The following is a 27161-nucleotide window of genomic DNA, read 5'->3' as shown; positions in this document are numbered from 1 at the left end:
CTGCAAACTCCTGCGCTAGCGGAGGTGGTGGAGGAAGAACAGCAGTGTGCCTCCTACAGATAAGAGGGGTCTGCACAGGCAAGCCAGGACCCCAGAACTGAGCAGCTGCCCCCCACCTTCACTCCCTTTCCAACGACCATGGAGATCAGAGTCATTTAATGAAATGGCTCCAAAGCTATCTGGAGCTGGGGGTGGGAATGCAAAGACATGTGAGACCTGGCAGAGGAGAGGCCAGCATTTGGGAGGTCCTTACCTCCGCTGGGCCTGGGGTTTTGGTGCATCTAAAACACCCCGTGTTCTTCAGAAATTCTCCTGGCCAAGCTTTCTTGAATATTTTAGACACTAATGCCGCACATAGCTCTCCCTGGGCAGGCGCCGCTGGTGTCTGTCACTCCTCCAGGCTGTCACATCCTGGGGGATGCAGAGAAAGCACCAGCACTTGAAGCTTCTGCTCTTGGTCCTGATAATCCCCTTGACTTCAAAGACATCTCTGTCCTGCCTTTGATTCTTTGGGACACAAGATCAGAGGAGAAGCAGGGTCTTGAGAAGGCTGAGGAAGACAATTCAAAGCAGAGGTCTCTCGGGGAAGGTGGCGCAGCTTGAGCTCCCCACACGGCGTCCGCCCAGACACTGCTGGAACCTTCCACCTCCAGCCCAGGCCCCTTCTCAGTCCTGGTGCCTGGAAAAGTAGGAAGAGGTGGGAAAAATCCTTCACTCCTCTGCAGGCCCCGGCCCAGTTAACTCACCACCCCTGCAGGGTGAGCCAGAACGTGCCTCGCTGCCACAGGATTGGCTGTTTCCTCTCCCGGGACCGGCCCTGCTTCCTCCCTCCCTCCCTTTGTTTAGGTCTCTGCTCCTCTGCTTCCCCCAGAGACGCCTCCCCTGCTGACTGCTGTAGCTAGCCTTGCCCCATCCCACCCCTTCCCTCTCCATCCTCGCTCTTTTCTCTCCTGGTTTATGGTTTGTCTCTTCCTCAAATGCAATTTGCAAAACTCTCCTGAACGAAACAACAGCTTCTGGGAGGTGGTGGCAGCTGCAGGCACAGTAGGCGCCGTGGGTGAGGCCAGGCCTGAAGCAGGCTGGGAGAGGGGCGGGGCAGGAGGATGGGAAGGGGCGGGGCTTCCGCGAGCACCGCCCTCCGCGTCCAGGGCAGCTCCACCAGGGCAGGGGCTTTCCCTCTCTCTTTGCTGTTGTCCAGTGTCAGGAATGGAGCCCAGCAACTCAAAGAATGGAAGAATATATGCATTTCATAAGATTGCTTTCTACATTTTTTTATTCATGTTTTATAAATACCCCTCCATATTGTATATGTATATATTAATATGTATTAATGATTAGATTAATACACATAGTGTATGTGCTTATGTGTAATATAGAATAATATATATACAATGCACTTCGGTGAAACCATATGAGAGATGTGTGCATATCTCTCTTTATATGGTATAGATACATGAAATTTTACCTAAGCGCATATCTATAAAAAGAAACACTGAGCAGGGTGGCATGTGTTTGTAACCTCAATACTTTGGGAATCCAAGGCGGGAGGATCACTTGAGGCCAGGAGTTTGAGACCAGCCTGGGCAACATAGCGAGACCCCCATCTCCACACACACACAAAAAAAATTAAAAATTAGCTGGGCGTGGTAACTCACGTCTGTAGTCCCAGTTACTTGGGAGGCTGAGGTGGGAGGATTGCTTGAGCCCAGAAGGTCAAGGCTGTAGCGAGCTATGATCATGTCACTGCACTCCAGCCTGGGTGACACAGCAAGATTCTGTCTCTAAACCTATATATATTTGGAATCAACTTTGAGGGGAAGGATTATATAAAGAAAGAAATGGAGAAGCTGGGTGGGTAGGGAGTACGTTTAGTCCAAGGCCCCAGCCTGTGGTACATGCATTACTCAGCTCGTTGAAGCCCACTGAGGTCACAGAGCTCACAGCTGGGGTAGCCCTGGACTCCTAGCCCAGTGCCTGAGTGAGCACAGGAATCCTCAGTGTGTGGCTGATGTCCCGCTTTGTGGCCGGGTGTGGCCTGTGTCTCTTTGGCCAGAGGTTGGTGCTGAGTGCGGCTCAGGAGGCAGGACTTCTCCCCGGGGGAGGAGATTTACCAACGTTGAGCCCAGGCTTGTCCAGAGCATAGAGAGGTGGCAGCCTTTTACATCCACGTGGCCCTCCTCAGGGAAAAGAATCAAGCACAGGGAAAGCCCTCTGCCCCAAGAAACCAGAGAGACCCTGAGCCCACCCTTTCATGGTAGCTTGCAGCATGGCAGGCCTCAGCCTAATAACACTCTCATTCCTCCAGGAAATCGTGAAAAACCCGGAATTCATTCTTGGAGGGGCCACCAGGACTGATATCTGCCAGGGAGAGCTGGGTGAGTGTGAGTGGATGGAGCATGGCGAGAGGGAAGTTGAGTTGCTGGGACAGGCGAGCAACTGCAGCACAGGGTCCCTGAGGACCCAAGAGGCATGGAGTTGGGGGAACAACACTGCTTCGGCCTCTGCTTCCTTGTTCCCTCTGAATGGAGTCCAGGGGCCTCAAGCCACTGCACCCCGGTTCCTCTAGAATCAGATGTGCCTGTGATGTGGGGCTCACAGCCCCAGAGTTTACAGAGGAGAGTGACACCCAGCAACATTGGTTAGGCGCTCCTACACCACCACAGTCGCTAACATCTGCACACATGAACTCAGTCACCTGCGAGGTACTCTCCCCAGCGCACATTGCCTCATTCCATCTTCACAACCCACCCTCCTGACATCACAGATGAGGAAACAGAGGCTGAGGAAGGCTAAGTAACTTGTCCAAGATCGCAAAGGTGGTAGACAGGCAATCAGGATTTGAACCCAGACACTCCAGCAGTAGAGCCCTTGCTGCTAACCATTATACACACCCTGGGGAGCCGCTCCCCAGCAATCCAGTCTCCCTCCTGCAATGAACCTGAGTGCACCTCAAGTCACTCAAATCGGGTCCTGCATTTTAGGATTTAATCCAACTGGGCTGGGTTTACCTTTATTCTATCTATGAAAGGCAGAGACAGCGAGAGAGCGAGAGACTCTCTTTTAAAAAATACCAGTGAAATCAGCCGAGAGAACAAACCACTGCAAGCTTGTCTGGACCCTGACTTATTTCTAGCTGAGGTTATCACTGTGGTCTATTGGTTAAGAAAGGCCATGCTGGAACCTCCATGCTGAGCAACTGATCTACCCTAAACACAAGATCCAAAGTCACAAACCTAGACTGATGTTAGTTAATTAGCTAGACAGGGAGACAATTGAGAGAGAGAGAGAGAGAAGCAGATGGACAGATAGAAACATAGATAATAAGTAATAGATGATAGGTAGAAAATGGATGCATAATTAGATAGATAAATAGGTTGATAGGTTGATTGATTGACTGATAGACCATACAAAATAAATATATAATAATGATAGATGGTAGTGAATAATGATAGGAAGGTAGGTGGGTAAATACATGGATGGATGGGTATAGATAAATGGTGGATGTTAGACAGAATTACAGTTGACCCTTTAACAACATGAGTTTGAACTGTGCAGGACCACTTCTAAGTGGATTTTTTTCAACCAAACACAGACAGAAAATACCATGTTCCAGGCTGAGTGTGATAGCTCACACTTGTAATCCCAGCACTTTGGGAGGCCGAGGCAGGAGAATCGCTTGAGCCGAGGAGTTCAAGACCAGTCTGGGCAACATAGTGAGGCCTCGTCTCTACTGAAAGTTAAAATTGAAAAATTAGCCAGGCTTGGTGGTGCATGACCATAGTTCCAGCTACTTGGTAGGGTGAGATGGGAGGTTTGCTTGAGCCTGGGAAGTTGAGGCTGCAGTGAGCTGAGATCGTGCCACTGCACTCCAGCCTGGACAACAGAGTAAGTAAGACACTGTCTCAAACAAACAAAAAGGAAAAAAAGGAAGGAAAGAAGGAAGGGAGAGAGGGAGGAAGGGAGGGAGGGAGGAAGGAAGGAAGGAAGGGAAGGAAGGAAGAAAATATACTATTCCAGGATTTGAAACCAGCATATACAGAGGGCTGACTTGGTATAGGCAGATTCCACAGGGCTTACTGTGGGACTTGAGTATGCACAGATTTTGGTATACACAGGGGTCCTGGAACCAATCCCCCACGTATGCCATATTCTAGATACAATGTAGACTTTTCAAAAGGTTTACATTCAGGTGGTCCTTGTCCAGGAGATCCTCCCTGCCGCTACCCACCTCTCCCCCTCTTCCTCTGCCTCCCTTCCCCTCGACCCCGTAGTCCTCCATTGCTATCCAATAGGAAATCATTCTACTGGCTCCTTTGTTTTTCAAAGTTTTGCTTTGTCACATTGGCATAAACATATATTTGGAGTTACAACCTTATATTTTACCTTGGTGGATGGTTGATTCTAGAGATTATTTTGTAACACTTTTACTACACCAAAGTACTGTACATGGCATATATATGTTATAAAGAATAACAAGAAAATGAACAACCGTGATCTGTTGCCACCCACAATAAGAACTAGAACATCTGGTCGTGTAGAGTGCTCACACCTGTAATCCCAGCTCTTTGCGAGAGTGAGGTGGAAACATCTCTTGAGCCCAGGAGTTTTAGACTAGCCTGGGCAACATAGCAAGACCACATCTCTATCAAAAAAAAAAACACACACACACACACACACACAACTAGAACAGCATCAAGGCATGCTGTTATCTGCGGGGGTGGGGGGGGATGGGGGCGGAGCTGGGTGAGTGTGAGGGGATGGAGCATGGCGAGAGGGAGGTTGGGTTGCTGGATCAGGAGAGCGACTGCAGTATGGGATCCCAAGAACCCAAGAGGCACAGGTTTCTCCCCTGCGGTGAGCCGAGATGGTGCCACTTCACTCCAGCCTGCTCCTCCCATAGTGCCCTCTGCTCTGCACCACCCAGATAGCCGAGCAACACGCTGACCCACAGAGGGCACTTCTCCCAGGCACAGCTGGGTGGCCAGCCCCATCCATCTGGCCAGGCCCAAGAGAGAGAAAAGCAATCTTGTTTTGGCTTCTCAATCTCCCTGTCAAAAGCTCAGGGCATTTCTTGCTGAATATACGTGAGGTGTTGAGTTCTCAGGCCAGGAAACACTCATTTTCCTCAACTGGGCAAAGTCGAAACTTGGAGGAGAGCTGGGAAAGGTCAGCCCACAGCAGAGTTCACTCTGTTAGACTCCTGTTGGCCTGGCTGCCCTGAAGCTGAAAGCAGACACCAAGTCTCTCCTTATCTTTGCATCTTCTGCGTGGCACAAGGTCTGCTACCCTAGAGGCACTTGGTAAAGTTTGCTGAACAAATGATCCTGCAGGTTCCAGCCATGTCACTTCCTAGTGGCATCTCCCAAAGCTGACCCGAGGCTCCAAAGACCAGCAGATGCATTAGAAACCAATGCCCTTCTGCACCCCAGCTAAGGCTGGGGGTGGCTTGTACTCTGCTGGTGACACCTCTCAGAAAGCCAGAACCAGGGCGATTCGGAAGTAGCTTTCCCGATGTTCGGCCCTGGTGAGTCTCTCTTGCCTGTGTAAAACAGCCAGAAAGGGCCATATTACAATGTCCCAAGCCCAGTGATATACGGTGCTTTCCAGAAATGTGAACTCAGAAACTGCCACGCTGAGTGTGATGGGCTCTTAGGTTCCGATGACATTGATGTTGTCTACTGAAAACAAATGAATCTGGATAAAGCTGATTCGGATAAATGGATCCTCCCAGATATCTGCTTACACAAGCGGCATCTGAGACACTGTGAGGCACACACCAGAAACAGCGCACACTCAGTGTGGGCAAAGGAATGCCTCCAGGAGTCTGGAACAGCACAGAGAGCACAGATAAAATCGTGTTTGATGTTTGACTTCACTTTTTAGTTTTCCTCCAGATGTGTGTTAACATGAAGACACAGCCGGGAAGTTCAGTAGGTCAGCCAATAAATCTTGAAAATACAAGGTAATTTAAAGCAAATGGAGCCACCACGGATATATCATTATCTGTAATGAAGCTGAGTCTGGGTTGGGGCTGCAGGGCGATTTCTAACCACCCTCCCAAGTACTGCCGAACCACTTGGGCGGCAGTTATGAAATGTCTGCTCGCCCAGCCCATGCTGACGCTGACGTATGCAGCCCTGGTCCTCTGGAAAGGGAGTCGCTGGAATTCACAGAGCTGATGCATCAGGCAGCCATATGTCTGAAACCCAAGTAAGCATGTCCTATAACAGTGCCAAGAAGGCAACAGCTGTTTATGATAGACAAGCAGAGAACAGCAGGCAAGGGAGGCAGAAGGGGAGGAGAGAGGTATTTGTTGGTGTCCTGTCTGTTTTTAAACAGGTAGAAAAGATGTGGCCACATCTGAAACTCCCTACATCCCCTTCTGACACAGAGTTTTCCTATTTGCTGTGAAATAGCAATGAAAATTGTGATTTATGGCTTTCATTTTGCAGGAGACTGCTGGCTATTAGCCGCCATCGCCTCCCTTACGCTTAATCAGAAAGCGCTGGCCAGAGTCATCCCCCAGGACCAAAGCTTTGGCCCTGGTTATGCCGGGATATTCCATTTCCAGGTAAGAGGGAGCCCTGGGCCAGTGGATTTACCTGTCTGGGGCCCAGCATGAGGGCAGGTGGATTTCCACACTGCCTAGTAACCCTGGAAAAAAATGTCATCAGATCTGTGTGACATATGGTCCTAAACCATGCTAAAGCCACATTTTATCATGGAATAACAGCTAAATGCCTCAGAAGAACATCAACGGCACTGCACGGTGAATCCTTATGGAACATACATGTAAAACTCTAAGTGATGTTTTGGCAGATCTGGAGGTCCATATGTTAAGGGTTTTATTATTTGAAATTTCTTGTGCTTTAAGCACAAATTGACTAAACTGATTATACCTCCAGGAAACTGGTTGATTTCTCATAAACAGAGAGGTTCTCTTTATGGAAGAAATGTAAATTTGGAGAGCTTGAGGGATTTTAAAAAATAAAAACTGAGAAAAATGCAGACAACATCTGCTGGAGTCCCGTGTGACCCACAGACCCTCAGCTGAGGTGCACATTGGGAGAGGCTTGCCCCCAGGAGATGGTTTCCTGCTCCTTCACCTCACTTTCTATCCCTCCACTCTCTCCTCCACCCCTGTCCTTATATAGGGTTCGACCAGATACTGAAACTTGCCCCTTGTACCTATTTAGGTGGGTGACCTCAGGCAATTTTCTTAGTGACACTAAACCTTTCTACACTCATCTGAAAAAAGGAGAGACTGACAGTTCCCTGCAGGCTTCCCGTAGAGCTAAATGGCATCCCACACGGGAGCCGGCACATAGCCAGGCACCGAATAGACATTCCTTGACCTTCCACCCCAGGCAGTGTCACCTTCTCCTGACTTACAGGCCACCACTCAGGGCCAGCCCATTTCTTCCGTCCCTGAGGCCTGCAATCTGATAAGCAGAGGTACTCTCAAGCCCTGTCACCAATAGCACAGAAGTGTTTCAAAGGCAGAGAGAGCGAGCAGGTCACATGTAGCTCAGGGAGCATGCAATTCCCAGGGGTCAGGCCTCCTGCACCAGCTGGGGACAGAGCTACTTTGGGTCCCAGGGAAACTCTACCCCTGCTCTCTCACAGACCTGCCGCCACCTGGCTGTCTCCCCTCCCATCCTGTGACTTCTGCTGAGACCACAGTCTTGGCTTGATGGTGCCCCCAGGAGCCGGTCTTTCCCCAGTCCTCTTGAACACACCAGGGTGGCAGTATTGGGGGTGGTTAAGCTCAGAAAATCCAGCAGAACTACTGCCTCTAAACTGGAACCACCACCATCTGATCTTGGGCTCCCCAAAGGAACAGTGTTCTTGTGCCTTGAATGTCACAGCTGGGAGGAGCCTTGGAAAATCGCCTGAGCCAGTCCTCTCATTAACTCCCGAGGATACTGAGTCCCAGGGAGTGGAAGTGGTTGATCCAGGGTCACAAAACAATAAGTAGCCAAGCCAGACCTATAACTCAGGGATTCTGGATCCAGCATCCTTGTGTGCTGCCAGGGATCAGGTGGGGGCGGGGAGTGACCCTGTTGATGCCTGTCAGTCCCACAATAACAATACTCTGCCTGATCCCCTCCTTGGCCTCCTAGGAAGCAGAGCTTTGGAAATAAATCCACCTCCTTCACACTCCTCTTCCACCCCTCAGCCACAGTACAGGTGCTAGAAGTTAGCAGAGCTCTCTGGGCTGGCAGATACATCTCTCCTGACTCACAGGCGCCCTGAGCCAGCCCCTCTGCAAGGAAAGCCAGCCCTGAGGCTCCTCCCCACCCCTCTCCTGCTCAGGAAGCCCAAGGCCCAGGCCTGGACTTTAAACACCTAACCCAACTGTGCCTCAGTCCCACCTGAAGCTGTGGATAGCCCCAAGAGCGGGAAGCCCCGGAGGGGAGGTCCAGCTGGAACAGGTGACAGGAATCTTCCTTAAAACACACACACACACACACACACACACCCCCTCAGCCACACCTTGGCCAACTCTTCTGATTGGGATTGAATCACTGATGCAGCAAGATGCTCAGGATGACATAGCAAAGCTGTAAATAAATGGCTCCCAAAACCACTGTGCCTACCCTCCTCTTTCAACCTCTTTCTTCTTACTCTTAGAGGTTACCTTGGGATCGCTCTCAGGCCAACTGAACCAGAAGGAACAGGGAGGTGGGTCACTGCAGGATACACAGAGAAACTACACATGATCCTTGACTTGTTCCAACCTCCCTTCTTGTTCCCAGCAGACCACACACAAGCTTATACACATGCATACATGTGCTCGAACACACATGTGTGTAGAAGCACTTGCAAATACATGCATGCCTACATACATGCACACACACAAACATACATGTGCTTGCATGCACACACTTGCACACATGTAAGCAAACACATGCTTGCACACATGCAATGTATAAATAAACCACAAACAGTGCACATACCTGTCATGCCTGCCTGCATGCACGTGTATACACATGTGTGGACACATGCATTCACACACACCCACACTCCCCTCATGCTTCCTCACCTGGCACGCAGGGAATACTGAGTCCACCTGCCTCCTGTGTAAATGGCCAAAAAATCAGTCTTAGGGGCTCCACTTATGGGTGAGGAGGGAGCAAGATTAAGGAAAATTGGAGCTAGATCCTGAAACTGGGTGGGAGAGAATAACGGAGAACTGGGCTACAAAACAGCAAACCCAAACCCCACGTTACCATTCTCCCTCCCCCACAAAAACAACTTTCTTGTGAAGAAGAAAAACTAATTCAGAGCACCGCAGAGTGTCTACTTGTGAGTCCTGTCCTGCCCCGCCCCCGTCACCTGCGGCTTTGATGGGTTGACCCTGAGTCTTTGAACTGATGTCAATGGTTACTGCTGGGTAGAACGCTCAGCTTGTAACTTAGTGGACAAAGCCCAGGTGCCCTACCATGGAACCCATGTGTGATTTTCAAAGCTATCTATGGGTAGCTTGGTCAGAGGGGAAAAAAGCAACAGGATAAACATTTACAAACAGGGCCTGGAGCTCCCGTGTAGCTGACTCCCATCATTTCCGTCTTTTTCCTGGGCAACAGTTCTGGCAGCACAGTGAGTGGCTGGACGTGGTGATTGATGACCGCCTGCCCACCTTCAGGGACCGCTTGGTTTTCCTCCACTCTGCCGACCACAATGAGTTCTGGAGCGCCTTGCTAGAAAAAGCCTACGCCAAGTGAGTGACAGCTTCCCCAGCTCGGGCAGCCTCCCGACAGGAGTCTCTACACTGGTCTTTGTAGCGAGCATCTAAGGGCTGGGAAAAAACCAGGGCTGTGGGTTTGCAGGTGAGGCTCGGCAGGACCCAACCCTCTCAGGGCTCAAGCAGAGTTGGAGGTGGTTTTCCTTTCGTGGCCTGCATGTGCCCATCTTTGGGAACACTGGCTACGTTCATGGTCCTTTGTCTCCCTGGGTCATGAATCTGGCCTTTGGAAGAGCTGGGAAGGCAAGCAGAGGGGAATTCTGGCTGTGCCGACAGTACTTAATGCTTCAGACTTCCCTCGGACACTGGCATGGCTCAAACATCTGGGCTATTACCCACATGGATATAGAGACATCAATTGTCCGTTCTACAGGATACTTCTTTTTTATTTTTAAAAAATCATGATAAAATGTATATGACATAAATTTTACCATTTTTAAGTGTGCAGTTGAGTGGCATTAAATACATCCACGTTGCTGTGCAGCCATCACCACCATCTATCTCCAGAAATTTTTCATCTTGCAAAACTGAAATTCTGTCCCTATTAACAAATAACTGCCTATTCCTCCCTTCCCCCGGCCCCTGGCAACACCACTCTACTTTCTGTTTTTATGATTTGACTAGTCTCGGAAACTCATATAAGTGGAACCAAGACATTTGTTTTTAAACACCAGCCAAATGGCCTCAGTTTCCTCAGTCTCTCCATTTCCAGCCCACTAGCTTGTTAGTGAAAGGCCACAGCAGCCTGAATTTGATCCACAGGTGATGGCAGAGCTCCTGAGAGCCACTTTCAGGTTCAGCCTGGATCTTCAAGCTATGAGAATCCTATCCCCAGAGACAGAAGTAAGGATGGTCTTGCTTCTACCTCCAAGTGGGACATAAAAGTGGCAAAATAGAGTGGAGGCGTACTGTGGTTAAATTAATCCTGAAATCAGCAGGACAGAATTAAAGCCATCAAAGAAGAACCAAAGATGCCCACGCTTGCCCTCTGTCCCACCCAGGTCTGTGCAAATGCCATCAGTGCCACCAGACAGGCTTAAGGGGACAAAGGGCACTGTTTCCGAGTCCAGTGGGTGGAACCCAAGCCCAGCTCTGCCCCTTGGTGAGTGCCCCACACATCAGGATGCAAGCAAGGCAACAGAAACTGTGTGCCATCTAGTTTCTAAACATAAAAAAGATTTATTGGAGTCATTTAAAAAGGCCAAAAATGGTTGGCAGAACAGCTCACCAAAAAAAAAAAAAAATGTATAGATGGTGTTATGGTTAGTTTTATGTGTCAACTTGATTGGGCTAAGGGATGCCCAGATAGCTGGTGAAGCATTATTTCTGGGTGTGTCTGTGAGGGTGTTTCTGGAGAAAATAGCTTTTGAATCAGTAGACTGAGTAAAGAAGATTGCTGCCACCAATGTGGACAAGCATTATTCAATTTGTTAAAGATCCAAATAAAAGAAAAAGACAAAGGAAGGGTGAATTCCCTCTCCCTACTTGAGCTGGGACATCCATATTCCCCTGCCCTTGGACATTGGAGCTCCTGGTTCTCAAACCTTTGGACTCAACTTGGACTTACATCATCAATCCCCCAATTCTCAGGCCTTTGGACTCAAACTGAATGATACCACCAGCTTTCCTGGTTCTCCAGTTTGCAAATGGCAGATTGTGAGATTTCTTAGCCTTCCTAACTATGAGAGCCAATTTCAAACGTATGAAATAACCTCATTGAAGGGGTTGGAGAGAAAGGTGCTGACCTAAGTAACTCTGGAAATCAGTGGAGTCTGTAAGATTAAAGGCAAAAGAAATTGTACGAGAGTGCTGTGCTCTCATTGCTAAAATTGTTTCTTGAAGGAGTACAAATGAAAAATTGATCTAATTATGCATGCATACTGAGTTGAACAATCAGGTGAATGGATGGTGGATGGCAGGAGCTGAGTTTCTCACTGTTGGATTGAGAGGTTACAGACAGGCAATGGGAGGAGGCCAGAATGATCCATGCAGATAGAGTTGGAGATTCCAGAATGAACTCAGATTTAGCTTAACAGAGATGGTTACGTAGAGATACATGGATCTATACATGAGTTATCATACACATATATATTGATCTATACTTGGGTTATCATACACATATGTATTTCCTTGCTTTGTCAGTGAGAGGAGCTAGAAGCAATGACAATCCTGTAGCAACAAGCACACCTATGTCTCAAGTCTTGGTTTCTAAGATCATTCTTCAATCAAAGGAACTAGGGCTTCTTGGAGTTAAGGCTGATTCTAGGACTGGGGCATACACACATACATACATATATATATATACACATACATACATAAAATGAGCCTAGGTCATCTTATAGTGCCAGAAAGTGAGAATACATGCAAGACACAGACACACACACACACACACACACACACACATCCACACACAAATGAGGTTATGCCAAAAGGACACAAGAGCATACTGAAGGAGCTCCAAACAGCCAAAGCTAGAAGAATTCGACCAACAAAGTAGACAAAGCAGTACTGGATTATGAACCCAAGTAGAGGCTGGGTGTGGTGGCTCACACCTGTAATCTCAGCACTTTGGGAGGCTGAGGTAGGTGGATCACCTGAGGTCAAGAGTTCAAGACCAGCCTGGCCAACATGATGAAACTCAGTCTCTACTAAAAATACACAAATTAGCCAGGCATGGTGGTGCATGCTTGTAATCCCAGCTACTCGGGAGGCTAAGGCAGCAGAACCACTTGAACCCAGAAGGTGGAGATTGCAGTGAGCAGAGATCATGCCACTGCACTCCAGCCTGGGCAACAGAGCAAGACTCCATCTCAAAAACAAAAACAAAACAAAAAAACACAAAATAAACCCAAGTAGAAAATAAATATCAATGGGTTCATACTAATTTGAATAAATGATTGTATAAATAAATGTGGAAGAAGGAACAAATATCCTGTGTAGAATAATTCCAAATAAATTATGTTTATATTCCATCCTTGAGGAGGTGGAGCGTAACTCCCTGATTTTTTCATGCGGCCTTCACATAATGATTCCTTCCAAAGAATTCAGCATGGAAAGGGGAGAGAAGGAGCAACTTTCCAGTGGAGATACCTGACTAACACTACCTTAGCCAGGTGATCAAGGCCAGCATCAGCCATGGTAAGGCATGTGGACGGCAGGTACCCTTGATATGATGAGATGAGAGGGGAGCTTTACCTCTCTGGTCTTCCTTCCACTAACCAATAGCCCTACTCTTTTTTTTATTATTATTTACTTTTTTTTAGAGACAGGGTCTTGCTCTCTCACCCAGACTAGAGTGCAGTGGCACCGTAATAGCTCACTGCAGCCTGGAACTCCTGGGCTCAAGTGATTCTCCTGCCTCAGCCTCCCAAAATGCTGGGATTACAGGCACCAACCACCATACCCAGCTATTTTTTTTTAATTTTTAAAAAATGTTTCATTTTTTATTTTTATGGATGCATAATAGTGTACATATTGATGGGGCACATTTGATATTCTGATTACAAGCGCACAATGTGTGATGATCAAATCAGGATAATTGAGATACTTATCACCTCAAGCATTTATCATTTCTTTAATAGCCCTAGTCTTACCAGGAGAAAAAACATTAGACAAATTCTAATCCTGCAGTATGCCTGCCCAGGACTCCTCAAAACCATCAAAGTCATCAAAAACAAGGACAGTCTTATAAACTGTCACAGCCACAAAAAGCCTGAGGATATGTGAGGACTCACTGCAGTGTGGGGTCCTGGGTGGGATTCTGGAACAGAAAAAGGACATTAGGTAAAAACTAAGGAAGCCCAAATAAGCTATTGTACTAAGTCTGTTTTCATGCTGCTGATAAAAAGATACCCGAGACTGGGCAATTTACAAAAGAAAGACATTCAACTGGACTCACAGTTCCACGTAGCTGGGAAGGATTCACAATCACATGGCAGAAGACAAGGAGGAGCAAGTCACATCTTACGTGGATGTGGCAGGCAAAGAGGGCTTGGGCAGGGAAATTCCAGTTTTTAAAACCATCAGATCTGATGAGACTCATTCACTGTCACAAGAACAGTGCAGGAAAGACCCGCCTCCATAATTCAGTCACCTCCCACCGGATTCTAAAATTCTAAATTGAAAAGCTTATTTAAAAATCAAGCAGAGCACATGTATGTAAAATGCATATGAACAAAAAAGATGACTATGAAAAAAATGGTTAGGAGTATGTGAGACCACAGAAGAAGAGAAAGGGCCTCTCTCTATCCACATAGTCAGGCCCCGTTCCATGGGAGATTAGAGAGTGAGGCACATGCATTTGAACCTCACAGCAGTCCTAGAAGGGAGAGCACAACTCTCTCCCCCATTTTGCTTATAAGAAAGCTAAGGCACTGAGTGATTTGGTCATTCAGATGGTAAGTGGTAGAACCAGGATTTGAACCTGCGGCCACTTAGGCACCAGGGCTGCTGCTCTATACCACCACACCACACTGCCTCCCTTGCAGGAAGCTCAGGATCTTTGGCTTCCTCAAAGCTCTAAACAAACCCTGATGCTTGCTTCCCATCTTCCTTCCATACTACCCAGCCAGGGCAAGCCCTGGGAGATGCTTCTGGCTTAGTTAGAAAAGCTCTGAATGCAGGGTACCCCGGGTGGCCTCCCTAGGTCCCTGACTGTCTCCTCTCTCTCCTGCCACCCTTGCAGGCTAAATGGGAGCTATGAAGCTCTGAAGGGAGGCAGCGCCATCGAGGCCATGGAAGACTTCACCGGGGGTGTGGCAGAGACCTTCCAAACTAAAGAGGCCCCCGAGAACTTCTATGAGATTCTAGAGAAGGCTTTGAAGAGAGGCTCCCTGCTGGGCTGCTTCATTGATGTAAGTTGCTCATGGGCTCCCATTCCAGGCACCATGCTGGGGCTGCAGTCTGCACCAGATATCCCAGCTACAGCCAAGGAGGGGCGTAACTATTGGGGGGCAGTGTTTATTCCTGCTAATTAAAACACAAGTTTTGGGGGGAGGGGGGAAGGATAGCATTAGGAGATATACTATCTCCTGTAGTATAATGGGTGCAGCACACCAACATGGCACATATATACATACGTAACAAACCTGCACGTTGTGCACACGTGCCCTAAAACTTAAAGTATGATAAAAAATAAATAAATAAATAAAACACAGGTTTTAACCAGGCATGGTGGTGTGTGTCTGGAGTCTGAGGCAGGAGGATCCCTTGAGCCCAGGAGTTTGAGGCCACAATGAACTATGATCGTGTCGCTGCTCTCCAGCCTGGGCGACAGAGCAAGACCCTGTCTCTAATAAATAAATAACAAATAAAACACAAGTTTTTATTTAATAGTCGTCAAATGACAAAGGTAAGATGTACTTGCTGTATCAGATGGAACAATCTTGAGGCCCATACAGGCGCATTTTTACCTCCCTCCCACCCATTTCTCAGCTGCCTCTGTTCTCCAGCTCCACCCTGGGACTGGGATCACCCGGCCTGTACCCTTCCCAGCTCTCTCTCTGCTCACACAAACAGGCACACACGTCCGCACACAAACATCAAGGTCAGTTGGTTTGATTTTACTGAAATGGGATCTTTCTATCTAGTTTTCCGAAATTTGTTTTTTTTTTTTTCATTTCATATACTATGAAAAAGAATAGCAGATAGAAGTCTAATGATATTTTTAAAAATTTTCTCTGTGCATACAAACACACATTTATAATTTTATCTCATCTTTTTAAAATTTTTTGTTGTTTTTTATGGACTGCTATGACACTATGTATTTTTTAATCAATTCTAGTTTTCTGTTTCCTCTTAGATTATTAGCCTTGGGTCTGTTTTTTGCTAATGAATTAGCCAGTTCCTCTGCACTTTCAGGTTTGTGACGCAGAGCTGTGTGTCCTGTTGTTATATGCTTCTTTTCATCTCTGGGATGTATGTGATTGTGTCTTATCTCTCACACTATACTACACGAAGGTGACAAGTTGTTCTGTCTGGGGACAAAATAGTGAACTGTTCATTGGAGTCCACACTGGGAGCGAGCGCCTCCCCATCCTGGGAAGAGACTGGAACTTGCTGCATGTCACTGCTAAACATCCTAGGGGATCCCCGTGCATAGCCCACGCACATGGCCCGCACCTGGGGCAGCAGAAGGGGCTGGAGGTTGTGACCGGGCCAGACATGTAGCTGGGTCTGATCCAGCAGGGGAGGCTTGACTTAGACGGTGGGTGTGACTCTGCTCTTTCCATGTTTTAGACCAGAAGTGCTGCAGAATCTGAGGCCCGGACGCCGTTTGGTCTTATTAAGGGTCATGCCTACAGTGTAACGGGAATTGACCAGGTAGGCAACCTGAACTCCAGCCGCAGGGTGTGGGGAGACATGTGACAATGCTAGTCCCTTAGGCATTTATTCAGTGCATTGCAGTTTAAATGTCTGCCTTTCAGGCATTTCAGAGATTATGTCACCTAAAGAGGAAGGCTGGAATTCAAAACGGCAAGCCAGGAAAGACAGAAACCATGTGATTCCACCACAGCACAAAACTTGTTTAGCAGCTGTAAGCGCCTGGTCTTTGTTTATTTTTAATTTCCTTTCTTTCCCAATTCTCCTTCAGTCCTGTGTTAGTCAGGATTCTTCAGAGAAATAGAATCACTAGGGAACCAAATATATACACATACAATTAAACACACACACACACATATCTGTCTATCTATTTATCTATCTATCTATATACATCACACAGTTGACCCTTGAACAACACAGGCTTGAACTTATATGGGGATTTTCTTCCATCTCTGACACCCCTGAGACAGCAAGACCAACTCCTCCTCCTCCTCAACATGAAGATAATAAGGATGAAGACCTTTACAATTATCCAGTTCCACTTAATAAATAGTAAATGTATTTCCTCTTCCCTATGATTTTCTTGATAACATTTCTTTTCTCTGGCTTATTTATTGTAAGAATACAGTATATAATATAAATAATTATAAAACATGTTAATTAGCTCTTTATGTTATCAATAAGACTTCTGGTCAATGGTAGGCTATACGGAGTTCAGCTTTAGGGAATACAAGATTTTTTGACAATGCAGGAGGGTTGGCACCCCAACCCCCGACATTGTTCCAGGATCACCTGTAATACGATTTATTGTAAGGCATTGGCTCATGCAATTGTGAAGAGTAAGAAGTCCCACAATCTGCTGTCTGCAAACTGGAGGCCCAAGAAAGCCAGTGGTGTAGTTCTGGTCTGAGTCTGAAAGGAAGGCCTAGCAACCAGGAACACCAATGGTAAAAGTCCCAGTCTGAGGGCAGGAGAGACGTATGTCCCAGCTCAGGCACCCAGGCAGAGAGAGTGAATTCCCCCTTCCTCTGCCTTTTTGTTCTAGTCAGGTCTTCACAGATGAAATGAGGCCCACCTACACCAGGGAGGGCAATCTGTTTTACTCAATCAACTTAAATCGCATATCACCCAGAAGCACCCTTGCAGACACAACCAGAATAACCTTGAAGCAAATATCTGGGCACCCCATGGCCCAGTCAAGTTGACACATAAAATTAATCACCAGGAGTCCCATTCTTGTAGCTGTAGCCCAGGGTGGAACTGATCCCAGGGGACACCCAGACTCCACACAGCACCACCCTGATTTTGAGGGAGTGGCTGGTGAGGAGGAGAGATCCTTGAGGGGCACAAGGGGAAGAGAAAGAAATAATTGAATGAAAGAGGAGGACAAGAAGCCAAAGGTATCACTCTGCCAGACTCAAGCTCAGCAAAGTCCAGAAGCCTGCCCTGCCCACTCCATGCCTCCCTGGACCAGTCTCAAGCCCAGTACTTAGAAGGCACAGATGCCCCTGGTCTTCTGTAGCCACACACATTTTGAGTGACATCCTCTGAATGCGTAAAGAACACAGAAGGGAGACCCTGCCCTTCCTCCTCACTGGAGCCAAGGTGTGAGATGCCTTTGGACTCTTTGGGATTCTTTAGAATGTTAGCTATTTGTGTTGGTTCCTTTGTCCTCCTTCACCATCCATAGATGACTTGCAGATCACTCACTTAAGCGGGCATGTGATTTTTCTAGGTTAGATCTTCTACGTATTCCGTGTAACAACAGAAACCTCTCATCATCTTGGTTTGCTTGATTTTGCTTCCTCTCCCCCTACAAGGAACTCACCTGCCCTGAACTTTTCAAATTAAATGAGCCCTTTAAATGGTGGGCCACAAGCCACATCTTGGACTCTGAAGAGTTGATGTTACTTGAATTTTTACACATCCAAAATATAATTTATGCCAAATGCATGAGGATAAAACATTCAGACTGCTACAGTTTCTGGTTAGTCGATAACTAGAAGTCTTTTACTTTCACTCTGTCTCCTCCAAAACCCTTCTCGAATGCATTGGCCCTTGTCCCTGCTCCCAGGGAGAGCCTGAGGGCACACAGGCTCAAGGGCGATCGAGGTGAACAGCTGGAATCCTCATAGACACCTGAAATAAGGAGGATATTGGGTCTAGAAGACGTAAAAGCTGTTTTTGTTTATTGTTGTCTTTAAATTCCCAGCATGTGCTTATTTTCTTATCATTCATCTATGCATGGGATGCTAGGATGAAGAAAATTCAGTAATAGTTCCATGAGCACCTTTGAGGACTACTCTTTACCATTCACTCTGCTAGATGCTGAAGATGCCTAAGACTTGGCTCCTGCCTCTAGGGAGATCCCAGTCTAGAGAGAAACCCATCCATTTCTAGATTCATATGGACTAATTTCTTGTTAATTGCAATTCTACTTTACTTCCCAGATGTGGCATAAGCATTTTGGTGCTTAATATAATATCATTGGCAATAGTAGCAATTATTCAATAGGAATTAGAAGGTTCCAAGGGCTGGTTAAGAAATGGCGAACTTTTACATACCTTCAGCAGCGTTTCAGGCAAGAGACTTTCAACAAAACCAGTCCTGGATGGAGCTGGTCCACCTGGAGCTCATGGATGAATGTGGCCAAACCTCCACCATATTTATCATTTCACACATCCCTCATGCTTTTCCCTTCTAGGTAAATTTCCGAGGCCAGAGAATAGAGCTCATCCGAGTCCGGAACCCTTGGGGCCAGGTTGAGTGGAACGGGTCGTGGAGCGACAGGTCAGTCACCCTATCCTGCCTCTCTGGCTGGTTCCCAGGACGTGTGGGGCCAGAGTTGGCTTGTGCAGACATGTGAAGGAGTGGCCTGTCTACCATCCTCCCGGGTTCTGACTCAGGGCCCTGTCCCAATTCTGGGGTGCCCCTTCTTCCTCCCCTTTCAGCCCTCAGGCCCACCTTGCATCAAGCTTGATTCTCAAGAAAGACTTTTACAACAGCACTCTAACTTTCACGAATTGTATTTATGTCAATATATAAATGTGTTACCTCCCATGGTGATGTTTATAACCCAGTGATATGGTGAAAAGCTTTATCTGTAGTTGTGAGTAGCTCCAGTAAGCAGTGTGCATGTACATAAGCGCGTGTGTGTTTGTGTGTGTGTGTGTATTTGGACTGTGGGAATCCCTGAAATATTACCTAGCATGTAACTATAGGATTCTCTCTGATGGTCACCGACCATGGCAGAGGCCCAATAGCCCAGCAGAGAAATAGAAGTGAGGTTGAGCACGGTGGCTCATGCCTATTATCCCAACACGTCAGGAAGCCGAGGTGGGAGGATCACTCGAGTATGAGAGATTGAGGCTGCAGGGAGCTATGATTGCACCACTGCTTTCCAGCCTGGGCAACAGAGCATGTTGACCCCATCTCTTTTTTTTTTTTTTTTAAAGAAAAAAAGAAAAAAAAAATAGAGGACATGGAATTGGAATTTCATCTATTACAGAGCTGTTAACCAGAGTTTTGGCCCCCAGTTATCAAGAAAGGTCTGCCTTTTCTGTGTGTGTCCCCACAGCTCCTCCAGCTCTGGTCCCTTGGGAAGTGGCCCAGGTCACTAAGAACCAGGGATGTTTGTGTGGGTGTGTGGCAGGGCCCGCCTGAAGCTGTTGCTCCTTCTCTGCTTGTTGGGTTCCTGAAGGCCTTTCCTGCCACATCCATGGCCCCTGAGCTTCTGGGGAAATCTGAAGCTAGTCTAGAACTTGGTTAAAACTCAGCCAGTGTTTGTCTTCAGTCCAGACACAGTTATCAGGTCACCAGACATGGTGCAGCCGCTGCTGTATTAGCCAGACCCCAGCGTGAGGGCAGAGCACACAGGCCTGTGCTTTCCAGGCTGTCATCATCCCCATGGAGGCTCTCGTCCCACCATCCTCTGCTCTGGCCTTGGCTGCCGCCTTCTGAAAACCAAGAAGCATTGGCAGAGATGAGCTGAGACAGGTTGAGGAGGGAGGAGATTGGCCTCCCTCTCCTGGCAGAAATGGAAAGCACAGAGAACTATTGAAACCAAAATAAGTGAGACGGCATCACATAAGATGTGCAGTGCCCCTCAACTTTGAGATCGTAGCCTATAAAAGGAAAATGGGCCATTTTCTCCCATTTTCTGGGACTCACAGAGGTAGAAATAAAGGAAGTGCATTCTGACTGGGAGCCACGCCTGGAATGAAGTTTGTCTTCCACTCATGCAGCCTCCATGGGTGATGGGAGGGGCAGGCGCCATCTCGACTCCCTGACTTCGCTGTGCTGCTGGTGACATGTGAGAAGAGTTGAAGACACCACATGGGCAGCCTGTCAGGCCAATTATCTGGATGTGAGCCACTCAGGATAATGGCTCCAAAAGTAAATAATGGCTGCCAGTTCCACTCTTCTGACCCTGGCCCAAGACCTGGATCAGCAGGGACCTGTCTCCAGGTCCCTGCTGATCCTCCCCTTGGATCTCCCCTTGGATCTCCTGACACTCCCCTGAGGTTGAGTCGAGATTGCAGGATGAGAGGGAGCTGCCACATTGGCTGTAGCACTGCAACAGTGGTGACCTACTTTGAACTATTTGGAGGCAGCTGTGGGAGTCACAGAAAATGCAATGAACTTGGAGTCACAAATCCTGAGTTTGGAGAGTGACAGGCAGCCATTCCTACCCCTACTCTTCCCTGAGAGTGTTTCCATGGGCCTAACTGAGCCCTCTTGTCTGCAGGACAGGCACACCTAGCTCACAGAACCCCACCTGGCTTGCTAGCGAGGTCACATACAAAAGGTGTTGGGTACAGACAACATCAAGCATGGGCAAGTGTAAGGCATTATCACCTTTCCAAGTGTCAGCTTATCCATTAAGGAAGGGCCAAGCACTGCTCCAGGTCACATGGCAAGTTGGAGGCCAAGCACGAAAGTCAGCAGACTTGTGGCTTCCAGCCGGGCTCTTCTGCTACCCCACGGGCATGCAATGCCTTGTGACTATCCCAAGATAATCTTCCATGTCAGTGGTTCAGATCATCCTCAGGGGTATTTTATCCATCAGCAACACTTGGAGATGTACTTTCTGACCAGCCCTCTTATTTGGGGGCCAGTGGCTCACCTGCTGCTACATCCCTGGGTGCATTTTTGAGACCCAGTGAGTAGCTACTAAGCAGGTCTTATTTCCTCCATAACCGCACACTGTGGGTTCCACATCAAGGCCATTGTTGCTCTTCATGACCTCTGCCTGAACACCAATTTTGTTTACTCCTAGTTCTCCGGAGTGGCGTTCTGTTGGTCCAGCTGAGCAGAAGCGTCTGTGTCACACTGCTCTGGATGATGGGGAATTCTGGTACAGTGCTTGTTCCTGTCTAAACTGCAGATATGAGCAAGTCCCATGGCCCTGGGCCGTAAGGAGCACCATGTTTCTCTCTCGCTTTCTTTTTTTTTTCTTTTCTTTTTTTTTTTTTTTGAGACAGAGTTTTGCTCTTATTGCCCAGGCTGGAGTGCAGCGGTGCGATCTCGTCTCACTGCAACCTCTGCCTCCCAGGTTCAAGTGATACTCCTGCCTCAGCCTCCCAAGTAGCTGCGAGTACAGGCATGCGCCACCACGCCTGACTCATTTCGTATCTTTAGTAGAGATGGGGTTTCACCATGTTGGCCAGGCTAGTCTCGAACCCCTGACCTCAAGGAAACCACCCACCTCGGCCTCCCAATGTGCTGGAATTACAGGTATGAGCCACCGTGCCCAGCCTTCTCTCTCCATTTTTGGCAAATCAAATTCATCTGTCTCAGACCCCTCATATACACCCAGATTAGAGGGAAATTTAATCTCCCTCCTCTCTTGGTGGGGGCTCACCCCAGCTCTCGGTTTGTTGAAGAGTCTTCAGGGGGTTCCTGCAATCCAATAGAGGAAGAGCCTCTGGTCTCCAGCCTGACACACCTCCTTGGCACTCTTTGTCATCCGGGTTTACACAGTGAATTTGAAGACAGGCAGCCCTGCTGCTCACAGGGTCCATTCCCTCCACACCCACCTTGGTGAGAGGTACCTTTGAAGGCAGCTGCCCTGAGAGCATCTAAAGATATCGACCTACGTAGGAAGGAAACATTTCTACTCTGGACTTTCCCTTGGCCTGAATCTCTTTGTTTAATTGAATATTTGTATTGGGCCTTCATCTCTAGAATCTTTTTCAGTCTTATTTCTTCCTGTTTGGGTTCTAGAAGTTGGCCCTTCTAACCCTGCAAGACCAAATTTCTGATTTCTGGCTCTATTCCCTTTTATGTGCTCCAACCAATCAAGTCTTGCCTGAGCTCATCTCTTTCTTGTAACAGCTTTTAAAATACAGCAGCCGGGCACGGTGGCTCACGCCTGTAATCCCAGCACTTTGGGAGGCCAAGGCAGGTGGATCACAAGGTCAGGAGATTGAAACCATCCTGGCTAACACAGTGAAACCCCATCCCTGCTAAAAATACAAAAAATTAGCCAGGCGTGATGGCAGGCGCCTATAGTCCCAGCTACTTGTGAGGCTGAGCAGGAGAATGGCATGAACCCAGGAGGTGGAGCTTGCAGTGAGCTGAGATTGTGCCACTGCACTCTAGCCTGCACAACAGAGTGAGACTCCATCTCAAAAAAAAAAAAAAAAAAAAAAACAACAACAACCCAAAACCATGACTATTCCAGCCTTTTTCATTCTTTTCCCATAGAACACAGCCTCAGTAGTGATTTGTTCTGCCTTCTGTATTTTTATAGTTGTCTTAGTCTATTTGGGTGGCTATAAAAAAATACCATAGACTGGGTAGCTTACAAAGAACAGGAATTTATTTCTCACAGTTCTAGATACCAGGAAGTCCAAGAAGATGACACAGGCAGAACCTATGTCTGTGGAGGGCCCTGTTTCTGATTTATAGATGGATCCTTCTCACTCAGTCCTCACATGACAGAAAGAGGGCAAGGCAGCTCTCTGGGGCTCTTTTATAATGGCACTAACCCCATCCATGAGGGCTCCACCCTCACAACCTAGTCACTTCCCAAAGGCCCCACCTCCTGACACTACTACTTTGAGGGTTAGGATTCAACATATGAATTTAGGGGAGGCCACAAACATTCAGTCCATAATGACATGCAACAGATTTACCCAATGTTTTGTCACTACATAACATAGATATCCATTTTCCAGCTCCAACAGTTCCGTGTTCCCTCTTGCCCAGCTGCTAACATATTTTAGAATTTTGTTACGGCAGTTCCGTAATTCAAGGCACCAATGACTCAAGGTAACACTAGCTGCAGTAGTGAATAGGCCCCAAATATATGAAGGCTCAAACACAGTAAAGTTTTTTCCTCGCTCATTGTGACAGTCCAGGGAGGATGTTCATATTCTGTGGGTGGCTCTGTTGATACAGTGATTCAGGGACCCAAACGCCTTCCATTGTGTGGCTCTGCCATCTTCTAAGGTCACATCATCATCTGCACATAGCCAGCAGAAGAGAAGAATAAAATAAAAAATTGAAAAAGACACTCTCACTTTCTAAAAATCTTGACTCAGAAGTAAATGCGTCACGGCTCACATTCTATTCCCAAATGGAAGGAGTGGGGTGCAGTCCTGGTCCTGTGCTGATGACTGCCAGCCATCTCTGCTTCAGGAACCATGAGGGTTTAGGTTCCCCAGATTTGTGGAAAACATGCAGGGTGCTTGAGAGATTCCCAAGCTGTCAAATTAGAAATTACAGATAAACTTTGAATTTTGAAGTACAGGGGACTTTGAGTTAGGGGGTTACAAGAGAGGAGCAAAAACTGCAGGAAGAAAGTGGAGTTCTGGAATTAGTACCATCACAGTAATTGCTGTATATGAGCAGGAGGTAGAAACTAGGATTTGAGAGGCTACCTGAGGTCAGGCTAGTGCAAGGAAGGTCTGGTGCAGACAGTGGGAGAAGCCAGGCAGAGGAAACTTGGAAATTTACAGCAGGAGGCTCCACAAAGAAGAGCGTCCATGTGAGGGATCCATTGCCCTGCCCCTCTTGAAGGAGCTGCCCCGACACGTGGGCTGAGCCTGCCCAAGGTGATGGGTGATGTTAAATCATGCACTCTGTGCGTGGAGCCCTTCCTCCTGGAATCCTGACTCTGAAGCCCTGTGTAGCCTCTTTCCATCCTTCACCTGCTCTAGGATGTACCTCCTGCAACTCTCTTCTCTCCCCTTATGTATGAATTCCCCCTTCTTCTGAATCATTCATCTTAGCACTCCAACACTATCATTTCTCCTACCTGCAAAGGAAAAAAAAAGTCTCTCTTGGCCCACTCAAGTGACCGACCCAGCTCTCTCCTGTCCTCTACAGCAAGCCTGCCAGTTCCTCTTCTCCCTTACTCTCTCGACTCCACTCAGCTATGAGTGTGCCCCACCACCCCACTCACCCTGATCTTGCCAGGGACGCCACTGACTCTCACTTTGCTCGATCGGGTTATCTTGATCCATCAGGAGCCCTTGACGTGCTGGATTGTGGGGGACCACACGCCCTGGTGGTCCTCCTCCTACCTGAGCTCCTTCCCAACATCCTGTCCTGGCCCCCTCTCATCTCCCTAACCTGTTAGCACTGAGGTGTCCCAGGACCCCATCCATGGTCCCCCTCCTGGCTGTCTATTCCCACTCTTTAGGCGTCTCGTCTGGTCTCTTGACTTTAAAAACTATCTTTACACTAATTCTCAGGTTTCTATCTTCAGCTCCTTTCCCCAGGATGCCAGAGTCACATATTCAATGGTCTACTTAACATCTCTCCTTGAATGTATAATAGACATCTCAGATTCACGTGCCCAAACCTGACCTCCTGAGCTTCTCTCTCAAACTACCCCACACAGCCTTCCCCATCTCCATCCTTCCAGTCACTTAAACCAAACATCCTGATTCCTTTCATTCTCTCCTTCCCCACATCCAGTCCATTAGCAAATCCTGTAAAATTTACCTTTGGAATGTGCCTCAAATCTGGCCACTGTTCATCACCTCCCATGCCATCAGCCTGGACCAAGCCACCCTTGTCTCTCACTTGGACACCGGCACTAACTTCCTAGCTGCCTCTCTGCTTCCACCTGTGTCCTCAAAGTCTGTTCTCAACACAGCAGCCATGAAGCATGTGACTCGTCTGTTTACTGCCTTCCAATGGCTCTCCATCTTCTCAGAGTCAAAGCCAAAATCCCTATACCTACTTGACCTACTATGATCTCTTGATCTTATTCCTTACAGATGCCCCGTGCCTTCCTGGTGTTCCATGAGCACCTGAAGCACCTCTCTGCCTCGGGGCCTTGCTGTCCATCTGCCTAGACCCCCAGAGAGCTGCCCTGCCCAGGACCTGGTAGTTCAGGCCTCCACTCAGAATGTGCCCCATCAGTAAGCCTTCCCTTACCTCCCTGTTTAAAATAGCATCCCATCCCTACACTCCCATCCTTCAGCCCAATTTGGTTTTTCTCTGTAGCACTTAACATCTACAATCAATCTATATTTTTACCCTGGTTTTTACCTTTTTAACCTTTATTTTACTTTTAAAAAATTTTCTATCTCCCCACACTTTGCAGTCCCCCCACTCCTTGCGGACAGGAACGAGATGATTTAATGAATAAGTGAATGATTTAATGAATGAGTGAATAGATGATGCCCTCCCCATCGCCCTCCTGTGCATCGTGTCTCTCCACTTTGCTGCAGGATGGCATTTAAGGACTTCAAGGCCCACTTTGACAAAGTGGAGATCTGCAACCTCACTCCCGATGCCCTGGAGGAAGACGCCATCCACAAATGGGAGGTGACGGTCCATCAGGGAAGCTGGGTTCGCGGCTCCACGGCTGGGGGCTGCCGCAATTTCCTGGGTAGGTAGGCTGCCTGTCACTCTCTCTGCCACTCCCAAGTGTCCTTTCCAACCCAGGACACCAAAGGATAAGGGCCGGGTCCTCAGAGAAAGCCTAAAACATAGTAAGATTTCAAAAATGACTGGGAAAAAAAGGCTGCAAAGATTTAGTTGGATAAGAATTGTTTGGGGAAACCTCCTTTGTTTTACCACTTAGGTTATTTTCCATTGCAAGTAATGGAAAGCACGACTCATGCCAGTTTAACAATAGAAAGGATTTGTTATCTCACATAATTGAAGAGCTCAGAGGAAAAGTAGGGTGGGCTTCAGGCACAGTTCTATCAGAGCCCTGGTTCCATCTGCTTGTAATTCACTGTTCTGCCCTCTTTTCTGCGTTGACTTCTTTCTCTGTCTGGCTTTCTTTATAATCACAGGAGGGCTGGCAGCAGTATCTAGGGCTTCCTGAGCCCTCATTCACACGAACAGCAAGAGCTCCTGGGGGTATCAAACAAAAGTCCTCAACTTCCCTCTAATTGGAAATTCCTTGAGCCAATATTGTCCAGTGAATGTTATGCATTGATTGGCTTTGTCCAATCCTCGGTGGCAAGAGGGACTGGCACAGACCAATCAGAATTCATGCTGGAGCAGTGATCGAGGTCAATCCTACTCAAACTGCCCACCATCAAGTAGATGCCAGGGGGACAACCAGAAGTCCACTACACTCTCCTTTGAAATACTAAGTGGAAAAAAAAAAAAAGATGGAACAAGCTTTAGCAGACTAGACCCAGAAGAATGTCCTTAAAAACTGCATAGGAAATGGTTGAAGAGAAGGTGGAAATGAAAGAGAGGATACTTTGCATTCTCACTGGGGATTATCAAAAGTAGGGTAGGAGGGCTTATTGAACAGGGAGAGAAGGTATTACTTTCTCATGTTTGGTAGGATATATAATGAGAGCGGATAGGTGTGTGCGTGCGTGTGTGTGTGTGTGTATGTGTGTGTGTGCGTGGTCTTTGTGAGTTTTTTTTAAAAAGGGGAAAATAATCTACCTCTCCCAAATGACAGATACCTTTTGGACCAATCCACAAATAAAATTGTCTCTGACTGAGAAAGATGAGGGGCAGGAGGAGTGTAGTTTCCTTGTAGCCCTGATGCAGAAAGATAGAAGGAAACTCAAGAGATTTGGTGCCAATGTGCTCACAATCGGCTATGCCATTTATGAGGTAGGTGGGAACCACATTGCATTTCAGAGTTCTCCATCTGAGT

At 47.6% G+C, this 27161-nt stretch overlaps 1 protein-coding gene across 1 annotated transcript in view; it reads left to right on the top strand.

Moving 5' to 3' along the window:
- Positions 1 to 27161, top strand: part of CAPN9 (calpain 9) — a 53911-nt gene that overhangs the window by 5535 nt on the left and 21215 nt on the right. Inside the window, exons 2-10 of the mRNA XM_054454341.2 lie at positions 2306 to 2375; positions 6453 to 6571; positions 9591 to 9724; positions 14433 to 14601; positions 15986 to 16069; positions 18774 to 18859; positions 21348 to 21425; positions 25759 to 25919; positions 26961 to 27118. Of these exons, the coding sequence (XP_054310316.1) occupies positions 2306 to 2375; positions 6453 to 6571; positions 9591 to 9724; positions 14433 to 14601; positions 15986 to 16069; positions 18774 to 18859; positions 21348 to 21425; positions 25759 to 25919; positions 26961 to 27118 (1059 nt within the window). The remainder of the gene's footprint in view (positions 1 to 2305; positions 2376 to 6452; positions 6572 to 9590; positions 9725 to 14432; positions 14602 to 15985; positions 16070 to 18773; positions 18860 to 21347; positions 21426 to 25758; positions 25920 to 26960; positions 27119 to 27161) is intronic.

The sequence above is a fragment of the Pongo pygmaeus genome, chromosome 1, assembly GCF_028885625.2.
Source record: "Pongo pygmaeus isolate AG05252 chromosome 1, NHGRI_mPonPyg2-v2.0_pri, whole genome shotgun sequence".
NCBI classification, from domain to species: domain Eukaryota; kingdom Metazoa; phylum Chordata; class Mammalia; order Primates; family Hominidae; genus Pongo; species Pongo pygmaeus.
This window is presented reverse-complemented; position numbering and strand designations above follow the sequence as displayed.